Genomic DNA, 16324 nt, shown 5'->3' with positions numbered 1-16324 from the left:
CTGTAACTTTGCAAACAAACATATTGATTTAGTGCAGCTTTAGATCAGTGTTTTCTAAAATCGAGATTGTATTGGAATCACCTGGAGGGGTTGTTAAAACACCGACTGCTGAACCCCACCCCAAGAGTCTGTCTCAGAAGGTCTAGGTGTCTCGTGAATATCTGAGAATGGCGTAGAGTAGGTGCTCAGAGGAGGGGACAATGACTGGCTGGACGCCCTTTCCTCCCCACAGAATGACTTCGGTTTACGGAGCCCCTCCCCCACTCGGTGGTGCCACTGTTCCTGGTGAGACCCCGAGATAGGCCTGTGTGTCCATAACCAGCCCAGGCCAGCCTGGTCCAGAATTGCCGCGGCCCTTGTGGACAGCGCTCCCCTCCAGGGCTCCTCCAACCCTCCCCCTCTCCTGGCCCACAACCCCAGCCCTCAGCCCCCCAACTTCCTCCCAGAAGGTTATAGGAAGAGGAAGTTATAGATCGTGATTTTCCAAGTATGGGTCGATTTGGGGCATCTACATCCTCCTTGGATTAGAAATTTGGAACCTGGGGGCTTTCAGGGGTGGGGAATAGTGCATGTCAAGGTTGAACTTTTTATATGGCTTTCTTTCTCGAGGACTCTGTTGATCCTTCTAAGCCCAGATGAAATCCGGCCGCCCAGTGACCCCTTAACCTTTCCCTGCCCCCCCCCCCCCCCCCANTTGATCCTTCTAAGCCCAGATGAAATCCGGCCGCCCAGTGCCCCCTTAACCTTTCCCCCCCCCCCCCCCCCGTCTGATGGGAGCCCCAACAGCTCCACACCCTCCTCAGACAGGTCTGCACGGCCAGGCCTTCTCAGTGCCCTGGATCTCTAGGAAGGAGAAACCTTTCAGGAAGCAATTCGAGGAACTCAAGGGGTCCTTGGATCTGGAGAAGGCAGAAGAAGCCCCCCACCCCCAAGTCCATGAGGACATGGCAGCAGGAGGGATCCAGTCAGGATTGGTGGAGGCCAGAGCCGCTGCAGCCGCATCTGGGCTGGCAGCTGCCGCCTGCACCCTGGTCACGCGCGGGGAGGTGGCGAGCTGGGACCTGCCTGGGAGGAGGGCAGCAGGCAGCCAGGCACGCTGACTCAGCACCGCAGCAGGAGTCTGGGAGAGGCTGTAAGCTTGGGAGTCCCCCTCTCCACTTTACCTGCAGGCCAGGGACAAAGCCACTCCTCCCTGCCTCGACCAACCACCACAGAATGACTCCCAGCCTGGGGGGCGGGGGGCCAGCCGCCTGCAACTGGCCACGTTCCTTGGGCAGTAACTATTTTGAAGACAACGAGAGGCCAAGTCCTCTTTTTTGCTCTACACGGATTCCTTTGTTTGTTCCAACTCTCCAAGTAAACAAACACATTCAACTAGTAAAGATTTTCCTTCCTTCCTGGATGCCCCTCGCCCCTTCCCTGGCTGTGAGCTAGTCTGTAGTCAACCATATATAAGCCGGACAGGACCCCGAGAGCCACAGGACCCAGCCCTTCTCTGACGCCTGAGTCACGATGTCCAAACCTTATTTCCCCCCAACGTTCCATTAGGAAAATTTTCAAACATACAGAAAAGATGCAGGACATGGGCAGGAGACACCTGTGTACCCACAACTCACATTTTTTCTCCGCCTGGTTACCCTGTACCTGACCTGCCCCTCTGTGCATCGTCTACCGTCTTCTTTTTTGTGTGCAGATGTCAATCCCCTTTGCCCTGAACACTTCAGCCAGCACATCACTAATAGCGTTTGACGTTGTACAAATGACAACCCGTGTGGGGTGTCACCATGTAGAATGGGTTGAAGTGAAGCCTTACCTGGGAGACCAGCTCATCCCAGCTTGAAAGGGAAGCCCCCTCAGTCTCAGACAAACCAGGACAGTTGTCCCCCAGCCTCACCTCACACGCGGGGCCCGTGGGGCACCTACACTGGTGCTCCTGGGTGCTCTGAGATGCAAAGTTTGAAAACCACTAGCCTGGCCACCACAGTCACCTCCCTGGCCTGATGCGACCACAGGACTGGCTGCAGCAGCCCTTTCTTGGTCTGAGGCAGAGGTGCCTGGAGAGTGACCAGCCAGGACAGACAGGGAGGTCAGAGAAATGGACTCCAGGCTATGGAAGGTGCTATGAAGCTTCCCAAGGAGCCGGACCAGATTATGGGGCAAATGAGCCCTCAGGAGACACACCTGGAGACTCTGGTTTTGTTAAGAAAAAGATGGGCAAGGCGGTCAGCCAAGAGTGGCAGGGGGCACAAGGGATGGCCACAGCTTTCCTCCCTGGTCCTCTGTCCCCTCTGCTCCAGGGCACCTGCTGGGCAAGGAGCTTTCCTTCTGTCCTGCCTGTGTCCACTCAGACCACACCCCAAGGGGCCCTGGATGGTCCATTCAGTGGCCAGAAGCTAAGCACCCAGGTGGCACACAGGGGCTCTTTGTGGTCTCCAGCCAGAGAGGGAAGTGTGAGCTGTCCCATGCAAGGCACAACACAGGGACCTCCCTAGGCAGGTGGTGTCAGAGCCAGCAGGGAAAACTCACACAGCTATCAAGAGTGGACAGCATCCGCTGAGCCTGTATCACAGCTGGCCTTTCTGGAAAAACTGGGGTCTACAGGACCATCGGGTGGACTGCAGAAACCTGGGGCAGGTCATGCCTGGCCTGTAGACCCCTCAAGGAATGAAAGAAGTAATGGAGGAGAGAGAGTGAGCCAGCCCTGCAATGGTGTGCACATTAGGGATGCCGGCTTGGGCGGGGACCGGGGCTGCCCAGGGTGTCTGGCATGAGTTCACAGCATTTGAGCAGAGGATGGACAGGAGGGAGGGAGGCCAGCTCAAGGGAGACCAGGTCTCCAGTGCATGGACATGCATGGGACCGGGGGCACTGGGGGTCGGGTCAGATGGGTTGGACACGTCCACAGGTAGTGGTCACCGTGAGAAACTCTTTCTCCTCTGGCCCCCTCCAGTCCCCAAAAGGACTTGGTCTTTTAAATCGAGGTGTAATTTTGGACAGTGAAATGGAAGACTTTAAGCGCACAGTTCAATTCATGAGCGACACCCCAACCGAACCCAGAGCACCGCAGCCACTCAACGCCGCAGCCCTGGAGAATTTCCTACAACAGACATGAAATGTGTCTGTGGGAAACAAGGCAGCCTCGGTGCTGGCTTTCCTGCCCACCGATGAATTGCGCCCGCTCTTGGCCGCGTCAGTGGAACCGTGGAGCAGGCCCCTCAGCACCCCGAGCCTGGGTCCAACCCTTCCCATGACGGTCCGCGTCCACGCCATCCCGCGCCACTCTCCTACTGACTGATCTGCTCTCTTGGTCAGCAATGGGGTGGCTTCGAAATGCCTACTGTCCTGCTCACAGGCCTGTCATTCTTCTTGAACACATCTTATTTTGGATACACGTCTACATCTTTGGGGTAAATAGCCAAACGCTGGGTTGCTGGCTGGCATGGTGGGCGTGAGTTTGGCAGTCATGCCCGCACCCTGGCAGCCAGTTTTCATCCTCCAAGCCTGGAATGGAGCCAACCCAGCCTTCCTGCCCTGGGGTCCACCCCGAGGCCCCTCAGCGGCCACCACCCGCCCTGGGTTCCCCGGGTCCCGCCTCTGCACTCGCCCGTGGCTTCAGGTGTGGCTGTCTCGGCCCCGTGTGAACGGGGTCCCAGCATTCGTAGGGAACTGCCGTGCGGGGCCTGCATGTCATCTTGCACATCCCGGCCGTTCACTTAGAGTGAATTCTCAGGTACAGGGTAGGGCAGGGTCCTGGCCTCTCCTTAAAATCAGATTTCCTTCATGGTGGAAGCTGTGTCTGGCCCCTTGGGTGCGCTCCTGCCCCCATAGCAAGGGGTCTGGTCGGTCTGCTCCCCCAAGGAAGGCTCGCAGGGGCACGGCGGGGCTAGGGCTGGCCGCGCTGACCACCTCGTCCTCCTCCTCCTCCTCCTCGCCAGGTCCCTTGCCGTCGGGCCGCAGTATTCCTCCCTGGGCACTCAGCCCATCCTGTGCGCCAGCATCCCCGGCCTGGTGCCCAAGCAGCTGCGCTTCTGCCGGAACTATGTGGAGATCATGCCCGGCGTGGCCGAGGGCATCAAGGTCGGCATCCAGGAGTGCCAGCACCAGTTCCGCGGCCGCCGCTGGAACTGCACCACGGTCAACAACAGCCTGGCCATCTTCGGTCCCGTGCTGGACAAAGGTAGGCGAGGCAGTGGGCAGAGGGTGGAAGGGCACTGGCTGTGGACGGGGGTAGAGTCCAGAATGGGGCCCTGTCTCTCCATCCCGCTGGGCCTTGGTGTCCCTGTCTGTGGATGGGGGAGATGGCACCTCCAGCACATGGGCACCGCCACGAGGGGACTGTCTGGGGCTTGGAAATGCCGCGGACTCATGGGATCCCTGATATCCCTTCTCCTTCCCCCTTCCCAAAAGGGAAGTGACAGTTCTGGGATGATCAGACCCAGGCTAATTGCGGTAGGCTTCTCCCAGGAGCCAGGGGCTTAGGCAGGTCTTGGAGAGAAAATACAAAGACCAAAAAATCTCACAGGAAGGGAAAGTTTCAGGGGCTCCATCCGGGGAAACAGCATCCACCGAGGCACGAGGGTGCTGGAGCCGTGGGTTGATTTGGGGAAGAAGAGGACGACCCGCGGGCAGGGCTGGCCTCTGCCCCTCAGCTCGCCCTGTTCACAGCCATGCTGCGTGAGGCCAGCTGTGCACAGGACATCAGTGTGACTCTGCTCTTGGCTGGGATTCCCTTACTGAGAGATGGCTGGGTCCCAGGCAACGGGGGACTGAGACAGAGATGGAGACAGAGAGAGAGTCAGAGACAGAGACAGAGACAGAGGAAGAGAGAGTCAGGGAGACAGAGACACAGGGAGAGAGACAGAGAGAAACAGAGAGAGAGACAGCAAGAGACAGAGAGAGGGAGACAAAGACAGATGGTAAGACAGTAAGAGAGGCAGTGAGAGAGACAGAATCCCTGAGAAAGAGACAGACACAGAGAGAAGGAAAGAGACAGAGACAGAGACTGATGGACACAGAGAGGTGTGGAGGGACAGACAGAGAAACAGAGAGAGAGCATGCACAAAACGGAAGTTTTTAAAAATCAAGGTGAAATTCACATAACGTAGAATTAGACATCTTAAAGTGTACAATTCAGGGACATTTGATGCATTCACAGAATTGTGCAACTATCACCTCTGTCTAGCTCCAAAATATTTTCACCACCCCAAAAGGAAGCCTCGTACGCACTGAGGTCCTGGAGTGGCCCGTACTCCCCATTCCCGCTCTCCCCAGCCCCGGCGACCACCGATCTGCTTTCTGTCTCTGTGGGTTTGCCTATTCTGCACATTTCATGTGGATGGAATCCTCCACCGTGTGGCCTTTTCTGTCTGGCTTCTTTCATGGAGCATGACGTCCCCCAGGTTCGCGCATGCTGAGCATGACGTCCCCCAGGTTCGTGCATGCTGAGCATGACGTCCCCCAGGTTCGTGCATGCCGCAGCACGTGTCCGTGCCTTGCTGCTTTTTAAGACTGAGTAGTGCTCTGTTGTATGGATGAACCACGTTTTGTGCATCTGTGAATCTGTGGATGGACACTTGGGCTGTTCCCCCTCCAGCTACTGTGAATAATGCTGCTATCAACGTTCTTGGACAAGCATTTGCTTGAATACCTGTTTTCAAGTCTTTTGGGGTACACCTAGGAGTGGAATTGCTGGGTCATATGGTGATTCTGTTTAGCTTTATGACGAACCATCATACCGTCTTCCACAGCAGCTGCACCATTTTACATTCCTGCCGGCAATGCACAAGCATTCCAGTTTCCCCACATTTTCTCCAACCCTCATATTCTCTGTCTTTTTTCTTTTAGCCATCCTTGTGGGCATAAAGTGGTATCTAATTGTGGTTTTTGTTTGCACATCCCTAAAGGCTAATGATATTGCACATCTTTTTCTGGGCTTTTCAGCCATTTGGATATCTTCTTTGGAGAAACGTCCATTCAAGTCACTTACCCATTTTTAATTGGATTGTCTATCTTTCTGTTGTTGAGTTGGAAGAGTTCTTTATATATTCTGGATACTAGATACTTATCAGATATATGATTTGCAATTTTTTTTTTCATTGCATTGGTTGTCTTTTCACTTTTGTGATAGTGCTCTTTGTTGTACAAAAGTTCTCATTTTTCGTGAAGTCCAATTTATTTAGATGTCATATCAAAGTAAGCACTGCCTAATCTAAGGTTACAAAGATTTACATTTATGTGTTTTTCTCAGAGTTTAATAGTTTATCTCTTTCCTTTATGTGCTTGACCTATTTTGAGTTAATTTTTGTAAATGGTGTGAGGTAGGGATCTAGCCACATTCTTTTGCATGTGGAAATTCAGTTATTCCAGCACCAGCTAATGCAAAGATTATTCTTACCCCTATTGAATGGTCTTAGCCCCCTTGTCAAAAATCAGTTCCCCATAGATGTATGGGTTTATTTCTGGACTATCAATCCATTGCACAGGCCTATATGTCTATTCTTTTACCAATGCCACACTATTTTAATTGATGTAGGATTGTAGTTTGAGGGGACTTTAAGAAGTTCATAAAAAATTGCATTATCTTTTAATTCTATTTTCCACAAACTTTCTGAGGAACCCTTGTATGTTTTAAAGTCAGGAAGCATGACTCCAACAATTTTGTTCTTCCCTTTCAAGGTTGTTTTGGCTATTCAGGGGCCCTTACAATTCGATATAATTTTTAGGATCAGCTTTTCGATCTCTGCAGATAAAGCTGTTAGGATTTTGATGTGAGTTGCATTGAATCTGTAGATTGCTTTGGGAAATATTGCCACCTTAGCAGCTTTGTCTTCTAATCCAGGAACACAGGATGTCTTCCCATTTGCAGTCATGCGCCTCATAACAGTGTTTCAGTCAACATCAGACTGCATATACGACAGTGGTCCCATAAGATTATAAAGGAGTTGAAAAACTCCTATCACCTACTGACGTTGTAGCTGTCATAACGCGTTACTCATGTGTTTGTGGCAATGCTAATTTAACCAAACCTACTGCAAAATAAGTTGGGGAGGAGTCCCTAGCTTACCACAAGGTGACCCTCCCAAAGATAGCTCAGACCTTTAAGACAGAAAGCCAAGAATTTGACACATAGGTCTGACCTCGAGTAAAAGGGTTGTTGTCTACTTTAGAATTCTTGCATGTTTAAATAATCCTCACCCATCCCCACAACAAAATAATAGTTAATAGTTAGCTACCACTCACTGAGTTCTTGTAGAGTGCCAGGCACAATCCCTACCTATAGCTTAATTTTCATAACTTTGTAGGGGTGGCATTATTCTAATCCTCAATTAACAGTTGAGGAAAGTGAGGCACAGAGAGACTTAGTAACATAATTAGAGGGCCCACGTTCATGCAACTAGTGGCCAGTGTACATAACAGGAAAATTCATTGCTGTTCTGTTTTGTGATACACTTTCCACAACAATGAAATTGCTTAACAATGTGTTTCTCAGATAATATCCCCATCATTAAGCAGCACATGACTATATTTAGGTCTTTCTCACTTTCTTTCCACAATGTTTTGTAGTTTTCAGGGTAGAAGTCTTGTACCTCTTTGGTTAATATATTCCTAAATACACTTTTTCTTTGTGATGCTATTGTAAATGGAATTGTTTTCTTAACTTCCTTTTCAGATTATTCACTGCTAATATATAGATATACAATTTTTTAAACATAGAAATACGATTTAAAAAAATTTTTTAATCCTGTATCCTGCAACTTTGGTTAATTTATTAGCTCTGAAAAGTTGTGTGTGTGTGTGTGTGTGTGTGTGTGTGTGTGTGTTTGTGTGTATTCTGGAGAATTTCCTATGTATAGGATGGTGTCATTTGTCAACAGAGACAATTTTGCTTCTCTCTTTTTAATTCAGACGCTTTTTTCCCTCTTATCTGATTGCCCTGGCTAGAACTTCCAGTGCTGTGCTGAATAGACGTGGCGAGAGTGGACGTCCTTGTCTTCCTCCTGATCCTAGGGAGAAAACTTTCAGCCACCGAGTGCATGATGTTAGCTGTGGGTTTTTCACAAGTGCTGACTATCAGATCGCCCCAGCTGGCAGCTGCTTATTCTTTGACTTTCAATGTTTTCAAGAAACACCCTTTACTTAGCGACTGTTCTGCCCTGAGAGAGTTCTGAGTTAGGTAAAACGTTTCTTGACCCAGACAGGTCAAAATAGACAAACACAATTCCTTGGGGGGAGGAAGTCCACTCTGCTCCCTCCAGAACCAGCCATCCACCCACCTGGGCAATGACAGCTGCTGTTTGTCTTCAAGACTTCACTGTCCTGGGGAGGGTGGTGGAGCGTGGCCAGTGAAAACGCCACCCCACTCTCCTAGCACGCCAAAGTCACCATTTTCTTGGTTGGTATAAACCTTTGACTACTTTCCAGAGTTCTGATGATGTCAATTCAGACTGTTTTTGCACGATGTTTCAATGGCTCTCGGAACTCCCGACTGGGTTCTAGGGTGGATTCTAGGGAAGAGACACAGAGCCCACCTCTCGATGGCATGTCAAGCCCACCTTGGGAGACCAGTATGAAGGGTGGAATGTGCATGGTACAGCCTGCTCTGGAAAGTACCGTCCACCCCAGGGTGGGCTGGTGAAGTGTTGCTGGTGGAGGAGGAGCCCCAGGGACCATGCTGTCCTGGGACGTGTTGCTCCTAGGACGGCCAAGCCCACGATCCTTCTCACCTCTCCACAACCTGGCTTCCTCCTCTTGTAACTGGTAGCTGCAGCCTTCTGTTGTGCAGGCCAAAAACTCTGGGGGCCCCCAGTGAGTCCTCCCCCTGGAGAGTCCCATTGGCAGTGCCTTAAGCCCCAATCCAGAACCTGGCCAGTTCCTGCCAAGCCCTTGTGCTGCTGTCCTGACTGCCCTGTGTCAGTGCAGTGGCTCCCATGTGACCGCTTGGCCGAGTTAGAGCACGTCCTCCTTCACCAGCTTCTCCAGGGCTCCCCACTCTCTCAAATCCTTAGGCTCCTGGCTGCCCCTTTCTCTTCCTCCTCTCCATTCTACCTGCTATGTCTGCATGTGTTTGTCCCCCCCAAATTCCCATGTTGAAATCCCCAGGGTGATGGGATTAGGATGTGGGGCCTTTGGGAGGTAACTCAGTCATGAGGGTGGAGCCCTCATGAATGGGATTAGTGCCTTTAGAAAAGGGACCCCAGATGACACCAAGGACGAGGAGGTCGTCTCTGGGGGGACAAGTTAGGGGTCCTTGCAGGGAAAGAAGCTGGAGCTGAGGGGCCCTGGGAGGTGGCCTCCCTGTGACCTTGAAGGAGAGCCAGCTTGTTTCCTGGAGCATCAGCATCTCTGTGTGTAAAATGGGAGAATAATTGCAACTCATCTGACTTCACAAAGCTGCTGGTCAGGGTGGTTATACTGGGGCTCCCCGTGGGGATGGCCACTGAGGTGCAGTGGAGGGGTAAGGTCCCCAGGGTGGGTGGCTCGCAGGCTGTCAGAGCAACACACAGTGTATAACACTGTGTGTGCATGTGAGTGTGGTTTGGTGTGGTATGTGTGTATGTGAGTGTAAGTGTGATGTGCATGCATGTGTGTGTATGTGTAGTACATGTATGTCATTTGGTGTATGCATGTGTCTGTGGTGTATGCCTGTGTCTGTGGTGTGTGGCATGTGTGTGCAGTTGCCACCCACTTGGGTCCCCATGCTGTGGTGTAGGGCTGGGAGACATGTGCAGCATATACCCTGGTGCCATGTGGGTGCCTGGCTCCAGATCCAGGATGGGGTGCCCAGGGCCTCCCACTTCCCTAAATGAGGAGGAAACCCGGGAAATTTAGGAAGAATGAGGGAAGCCACTCCCACGTGGAGCCATGCCAGGTGATGGAGGAAGGCTGAGTTGGGTGGGGTCAGGGAGAAACACGGTCACTCCCTAAAGGCCCTGCTACCATCTAGGCAGTTTGCTGGGGGTTGCTGCAGCACCCAGAATGTCAGGTGTCTCTCACTCATGGGGATGGGAAGGGCACCCACATCACCTCACCAACCCCTGCCCCTGGACAGCCGAGCCCGGCTGGGGGCCAGAGAAAGCCAGCTCCATGGTGACCCCTTCATTCCACACACAGGGGACAGATGCCAGGGAAGGAATCTGTGTGATCCTGCCAGGTCCCCACTGGAGGAGCATGGGTCTGTCCCCTTCTGCCCCAGCTGAGCCTCAGAGAGGTTGCCTGAGGGGTGTCTGGATTGGACCACCTCCCAGGGAGAAGCGCAGGTTTGCACCAGTGGGAATCCCTGCCAGCAGACTGGCTTTGGGGCCAGCCAGATGCAAACCCCACTGCCAGTTTATAGCACTGGGTCCTAAACCTGGCTGTGCCTCAGGCTGCCACAAGAGAGGACAGTGAACGCGTCCTGCTCTGGAGCCCCTGAATCCGTGGGCTGGCGAACCCGGGCATGTATCAGGACCTCCTTCAAGTCTGAGCACTATCCCATTGCGTGGACGGCCCATGTTTGTTTGTTCATCCTTCTACTGAGGGGTGATTTTGCTCCTTGGCTATCGTGAATGATACTGCTGTTTGCGTGGTCATGTGTTTTCAGTTCTCTCAGGTATATACCTTGGAATAGAATTGCTGGGTCCTAGGGGAGCTTTGTGTTTAACTTTTTGAGGAGCTGCCTAACTTTCCAAAGCAGCTGAACCATATATTATATTCCCATCAGCAATGGATGAGAGCTCCGCTTTCTCCAGTTCCTCACCAATACTTGGCATTTTCTGTCTGTGTGTTTTATTCTAGCCATCCTAGTGGGTGCAAAGTGGTATCTCACTGGGGGTTTTCATTTGCATTTAGCTGATGCCCTACTGATGTTGAGCATCTTTTCATGTATTTATTGGCCATTTTCTATCCTCTTTGGAGAAATGTCTATTCAGTTCTATTGTCTGTGTTTTAATTGGGTTATTTCTCTTTTTTGTTACCGACTTGTAAGAGTTTTTAAAATATATTCTGCACGCAAGTCCCTTATCCAATACATGATTTGAAGATATTTTCTCTAATTTTGTGGATTCTCTTTTCACTCTCTTGATGGTGTCCTTTGAAGTACAAAAGGTTTTAGTGTTGATGAAGTCCAATGTATCTATTTTTCTTTAGTTGCTTGATTTTTGATGCCATATCTAAGAAACCATTTCCTAACCCAAGGTCATGAAGATTTATTATTATTAACTTTTTTTGTAAGAATCTTATAGTTTTAGGGCCAGCTGGTTAGCTCACTTGGGAGAGTGTGGTGCTGATAACACTAAGGTCAAGGGCTCGGATCCCTGCACTCGCCAGCTGCCAAAAAAAAGAATCTTGTAGTTTTAGCTCTTACATTTAGGTGTTTGGACTGTTTTGAGATAATTTTTGTATATGGTGTAAGGTAGGGTTCTAATTTCATTTTTTTTTCCATGTGGAAATCCAGTTATTCTAGCACCAGCTGTTGTAAAAGACTATAGTTTTCCTGATTGAATGGTTCTTGGCACCCTTATAAAAAAATCAATTAGCCCTAAATGTATGGATTTGTTTATGGACTCTCTATTGGTCTATATGTCTGTCTTTATGCCAGTGCCACACTGTTTTGATTACTATAGCTTTGTAATATGTTTTGAAATCAGAACGTGTAATGCCTTCATCTTTGCTCTTCCTTTTCCAGGTTGCTTTGGCTTGGGGAAATATTAATGATCTTATGTCTTTTAATCCATGAACATGGAATATTGATCTGTTTTATTTAGGTCTTTCATTTATTTCAATGATGTTTTATAGTTTGCACTTATTTCATTAAAATTTTTCCTAAGCATTTTTTTTATGCTATTGTAAATGAAATTGTTTTCTTAATCTTGTTTTTGGACTGTTCATTGCTAGTGTATAGAAACGCAACTGATTTTTAATATGGATGTTGTGCTCCATAACCTTTCTGAAGCCATTTATTGTACTAATAATTTTTTTGTGGATTCCTTAGGACTTTCTATATATGATAGTTTTATTTCTTTCTTCTGATCTGGATGCTCTTTTTTCTAAACTGCCCTCACTGGAGCCCCAGACCATGTTGAATAACAGTGTTGAGAGGGGACATCTGTGTTTTCTTCCTAATCTTGGAGGAACAGCTTTCAGTCTTTCACCATTGGGTATAAAGTTCTCTGTGGGCCCTTTCTGTTTTAAAATTTTATAGGACTAAGTGTGAGAAACCTCGTTCAAGTAAATAAATAGGTACAATAGGAGAGCTTTGTTATAATGCGTCTCTCAATTCTTTGAACTTTTTTTGGAGTTATATGTGCCAAAAATCACATAGTGATCTATCAAAAAGTTTTCACCATCTGCAGCAACGGGGATGGAACTGGAGACCATTATGTCGAGAGAAGTAAGTTAGACACAGAAAGACAAATACCGCATGATCTCTGTCATATGTGGAATCTAAAAAAAAATGTGGTCCTCATGGAAGTAGAGAGTAGAATAATGGTTACCAGAGGCCAGGAGTTGGGTAGGGGAAGAGGTGGATTAGTGGGTGCAAAGCTACAGGTGGATAGGAAAAATAAGTTCTGGTGTTCTAGGCTGATGATAGCTGGTGATATTATATGGTGTATTTCTAAACAGCTACAACAGAGGATCTCAACTGTAATCCCCACAATGAAAAGACAAATGTTTAGGTGATGGAAATGCTATCTGCCCTAAGAGAATCATTGTAGAGGACATGCATATATTGAAACAACACACGGTACTCCACAAACATGTACAAGTAAAAATAAATTTTATTTTATTTTATTTTATTTTTGTTTTTTTGGCAGTTGGCTTGCATGGGGTTCCAAATCCGTGACCTTGGTGTTATCAACACCACAATCTAACCACGTGAGCTAACCAAAATAACTTTTTTTAAAAAAAGGTTTTAAAATCTGTCAGTGCATGAGTCAATTAGGTCCTCCTTAAATTTTGTGGAAAATGGAATTGGAAGTGCCTGAGTTTTTACAAGGCCCAGTCATGATGGAAGGCCCCCTCTCTTGATTTCTGGGACTACACCAGAGCTAGGCATGCTCCAGGAAGATCCAGTAGTCCCCTAGAATGAGAGCTGGGACCTGAGGGGGTCTCCCATGGGTCAGTGTGTGATAGCATCCTTCTATCACATACAGTGTGCTCTGGCAAGTAGCAGGTGCTTAATAAGGATGTGTTAAGTGAGTGACTAAAAGTCAATGGGCTATGCCTTGGGGAATCCTGGGAAGGCTTCCTGGAGGAGGTGGCACTTGGGTTGGATCTTGAAGGATTTTCTTCCTTCCTTCCTTTCCTTTCTCTCTCTCTCTCTCTCTCTCTCTCCCCCCCTCCTTTCTTTCTTTCTGTAAAACACACATATATAATATTTTCCAGGCACTGTTTCACTGTTTGATGCGCAGTAGCCATTCAAATCCTAACACCCATCTGGCAAGACCTGCACTGTGGTGACTCTGTTTTACAAATGAGAACACAGAAGCACCAGGGCTCTAACCCTGACAGCCTGGTTCCAAAGTCCCCAGGCACAGGGGTCAGCCCAAACAAAGGGTGGGGCAGACATGGGGAGACCAGATGTGGGGGCAAGCAGACCACCCCAGGTGGGTACCAGTGATGACACAGCATAATTTAGGAATTACAGGAGGTACCAGGCAGGTGCAGTGTGCAGGTGGGAGGGAGGGGGATGGGCTAAGACTCCTGAGGACGTCCTCCCCATCATATGTGTCTGGGGTCGTGGTGGAGGAGGGTCTTCAGGATCCCTGAGAGTTTTCCAAGGGGGCTCTTAGATAAATGTAGCTCACCAGGGACAAGTGGCCTTGCCGAGCACTGGCTTCTGGGCAGGGGCCTGGGGGAGCCCCTGCTACTCTGTGCCCACCCCTCACTTCCTGAAAGCTGCCTGCATCCCAGCTCCCTGATGCACTCCGGCCACTGTCCCCTGCAAATGTATCTAAGCTCCGCCCCGGTTTCCAGGCTCCCTCCCCACCTGTCCTCCCCTCTGCATCTCTGGCTGCCCTCTCTTCTTTCCCCTTCCCTTGGAATGCCTCCTTCTTTCCCACTGATGAACAGGGTCTCAGACATCCCCTCACCCCGACCCTGCTCAGTTTAATAGGAAAGGGAAAGCCCTGGCTCCTGCCCCATTGCCTGCCATGGGGACTCAGAAACAGCTGGATTCCTGGTGGCTGGGGGAGGAAGGAGCCCACCAGGTGCCCCAGAGAGAAGCTGGCTTGGGAGGCCATTGTGGAGGCCCGGCCTGCCCGCCACCATAATCAATCTGATTGGATTAGGGTCAGGGCAACCCTAATCATGTCAAAGGTCACCCTGGCCTTTGTAGCAGGGACTGCAGGGTGGCTGGCCACCCCTGCTGAGGCGGTCTCGTTGAACAGAATTTAACACCGCCCAGCCAGCTGTGAGGAGAGGAGCCCAGCCTCGTGTGTGTGTGTGTGTGTGTGTGTGTGTGTGTGTGTGTGTGTGTGCATGCACCTGAGTGTGTGCATGTGGGCATGCTTAGTACGTGTGTGCATGCACGTAATGTGTTACACGTGTGTGCATGTTCACGTGCGTGTGTGCACTATGTGAGCATGTGTGTGTGTGTGTGTGTGTGTGTGTGTGTAGGGAGCGTGAAGATGGAAGGAAGGAGTGTGCGCTCACACCTCCTGTTTCCAGCCCCATTGCCATTCTCCAGCCTGGGGCTGGGGCTGGGGCCGGCTCCAGCAGACTGAACTTGAGAGAAGCTGTCAGCCCCTGGAACGTAGGGTTTGGTCACAGAAGCTGAGCCCAGCTCTGAATAGGTCTTTCCTCTCGCGTCCAAAGGTAGCAGGACATATTCAATCTGCCTCCTGGCAGAAGGCATCTGAAGAATTTTGAGTGCATGGAGTGTAGCTTATCTGTCCCCGAGGGCAGGCCCCAGGCACCTGGAGGACCTGCTTTCCTCCAGAGCCAGCGATACCTTTCTCTTCACTCCTGGCAAGGTGAAGCTGATGGGGAGGAAGCAGGCACAGAGGCAGGGCAGGGTGGGCCTGCCTGGAGAAGGCTGCTGGGGCCCAGAGCCCAGGGCCCACAGATGGCAGTCAGGTAAAACAGTGGCTGAGCCAGCCAGGTCCTGGATGCCCATAGGAGACCAGTGGACGCAGCAGGCCGGGATCTCAGGTGGCACGAGCTTTGCATGGGGCATTTGCACCTTAGAAAAGGGTACAGGGGCTGTGAGGGGGTGAGGCTCAGAGTCCAGAAGCCCCGGATGCTGCGGCCTTAGTCTGTGCTAAACCCACACACTTAGCCCCCACTGACATTGGCCAGACCCAGAGTCCCCCACGGGCTCCAGGGCCAGGGCAGCTTCCCTGTTACAGGGGATCCAAACATCCATGCACTTGCTGAGACTCCCCAAAGACACCTCCCGAGCGATTCCAGGCTCAGGGTTCCCTCTCTGCACCCTGGGGTGGGGCATCCCCTCTCCACTGGTCCCCCAGCAGCACCTGGGAGCTCTGGTTGTGCAGTGGGCTGGCCCTCACGTGCTGTGAGGTATCCCCAGCCTCCACCTCATGTCCCTGACTGAGTCGGGGCTGCCCTCTGTCTGCTGGGAACCCCAAGCTGAATCCACCCAAAGCACATCATGGTCAGAATCCTGGCTGGTTCCCCAGGGTCCCTTGAGCCCCAAGGGAGGGCAGGCGTGAGGCCAGATCAGCTTCTCAGTAAGTGTGTGCTGACTGCCAGGACCCCTGTTCTCTCCCCGCCAAGCCCTTAGTCAGTCCTGGGACAAGCCCCCCAGTCTCCCCGACTTTCAACAACCCCCATTCTACTTGGGGGGTTGAGCAGGGGACAGCCGGCCGCCTCATCCCGTCCCTGGCAGAGCCCTCGGGGGGTGGTCCTTCCGCCACCCTGTGTGTCCGCGGTGGGGGGGGTGTGCCCGGCCGGCCAGCGCGGCGGAGCCCGGGCTCAGGCGGGGACGGAGAGGGCGGCTCTTTAGGGGACCGGCGTCCCCAAATCCAGGTTGCGACCCCTGACCCCCCATCGGAAAGTGTTGCCGTTTAGGCTTCGTTGGGGGGTGCGGGGCTGTCCCTGGTTCCAGCGGCCGCTCCAGTATATCATTAACTCCCGCCAGCGGGACGGGGACCCCGGCCGACACCCCGCCGCGCCCCGCCCGGAGCACAATATCCCGGCGACGACGACAAGATTAAGCACAAGGGAAAAGTGAAAACGCTCTTGGCGGTTCACACGCCCTCGGGAGTGTCGCATTGAGCGTCTGAATAGGGATTTCCCCTCGGCCCGCCGGCCCGCGGGGGGCGCGTGCTTCCAGGTTGCCATGACGGGCCGGGGGGGGGCCCACCCCCCCGCCCGGGGGGGGGGG

General features: G+C 51.4%; 1 protein-coding gene across 1 annotated transcript in view; it reads left to right on the top strand.

Moving 5' to 3' along the window:
* The window catches only part of LOC103605695 (protein Wnt-3a), a 43201-nt gene that overhangs the window by 13045 nt on the left and 13832 nt on the right, over positions 1–16324 (top strand). The window contains exons 5-7 of the mRNA XM_008590322.1: positions 808–1049; positions 1170–1276; positions 3936–4177. Coding sequence (XP_008588544.1) covers positions 808–1049; positions 1170–1276; positions 3936–4177 — 591 coding nt within the window. The remainder of the gene's footprint in view (positions 1–807; positions 1050–1169; positions 1277–3935; positions 4178–16324) is intronic.

Source organism: Galeopterus variegatus, unplaced genomic scaffold (assembly GCF_000696425.1).
Source record: "Galeopterus variegatus unplaced genomic scaffold, G_variegatus-3.0.2 Scaffold5989, whole genome shotgun sequence".
Classification (NCBI taxonomy): Eukaryota; Metazoa; Chordata; class Mammalia; order Dermoptera; family Cynocephalidae; genus Galeopterus; species Galeopterus variegatus.
Note: the sequence above shows the minus strand (reverse complement) of the source record. Positions and strands in the feature narration are given on the sequence as shown.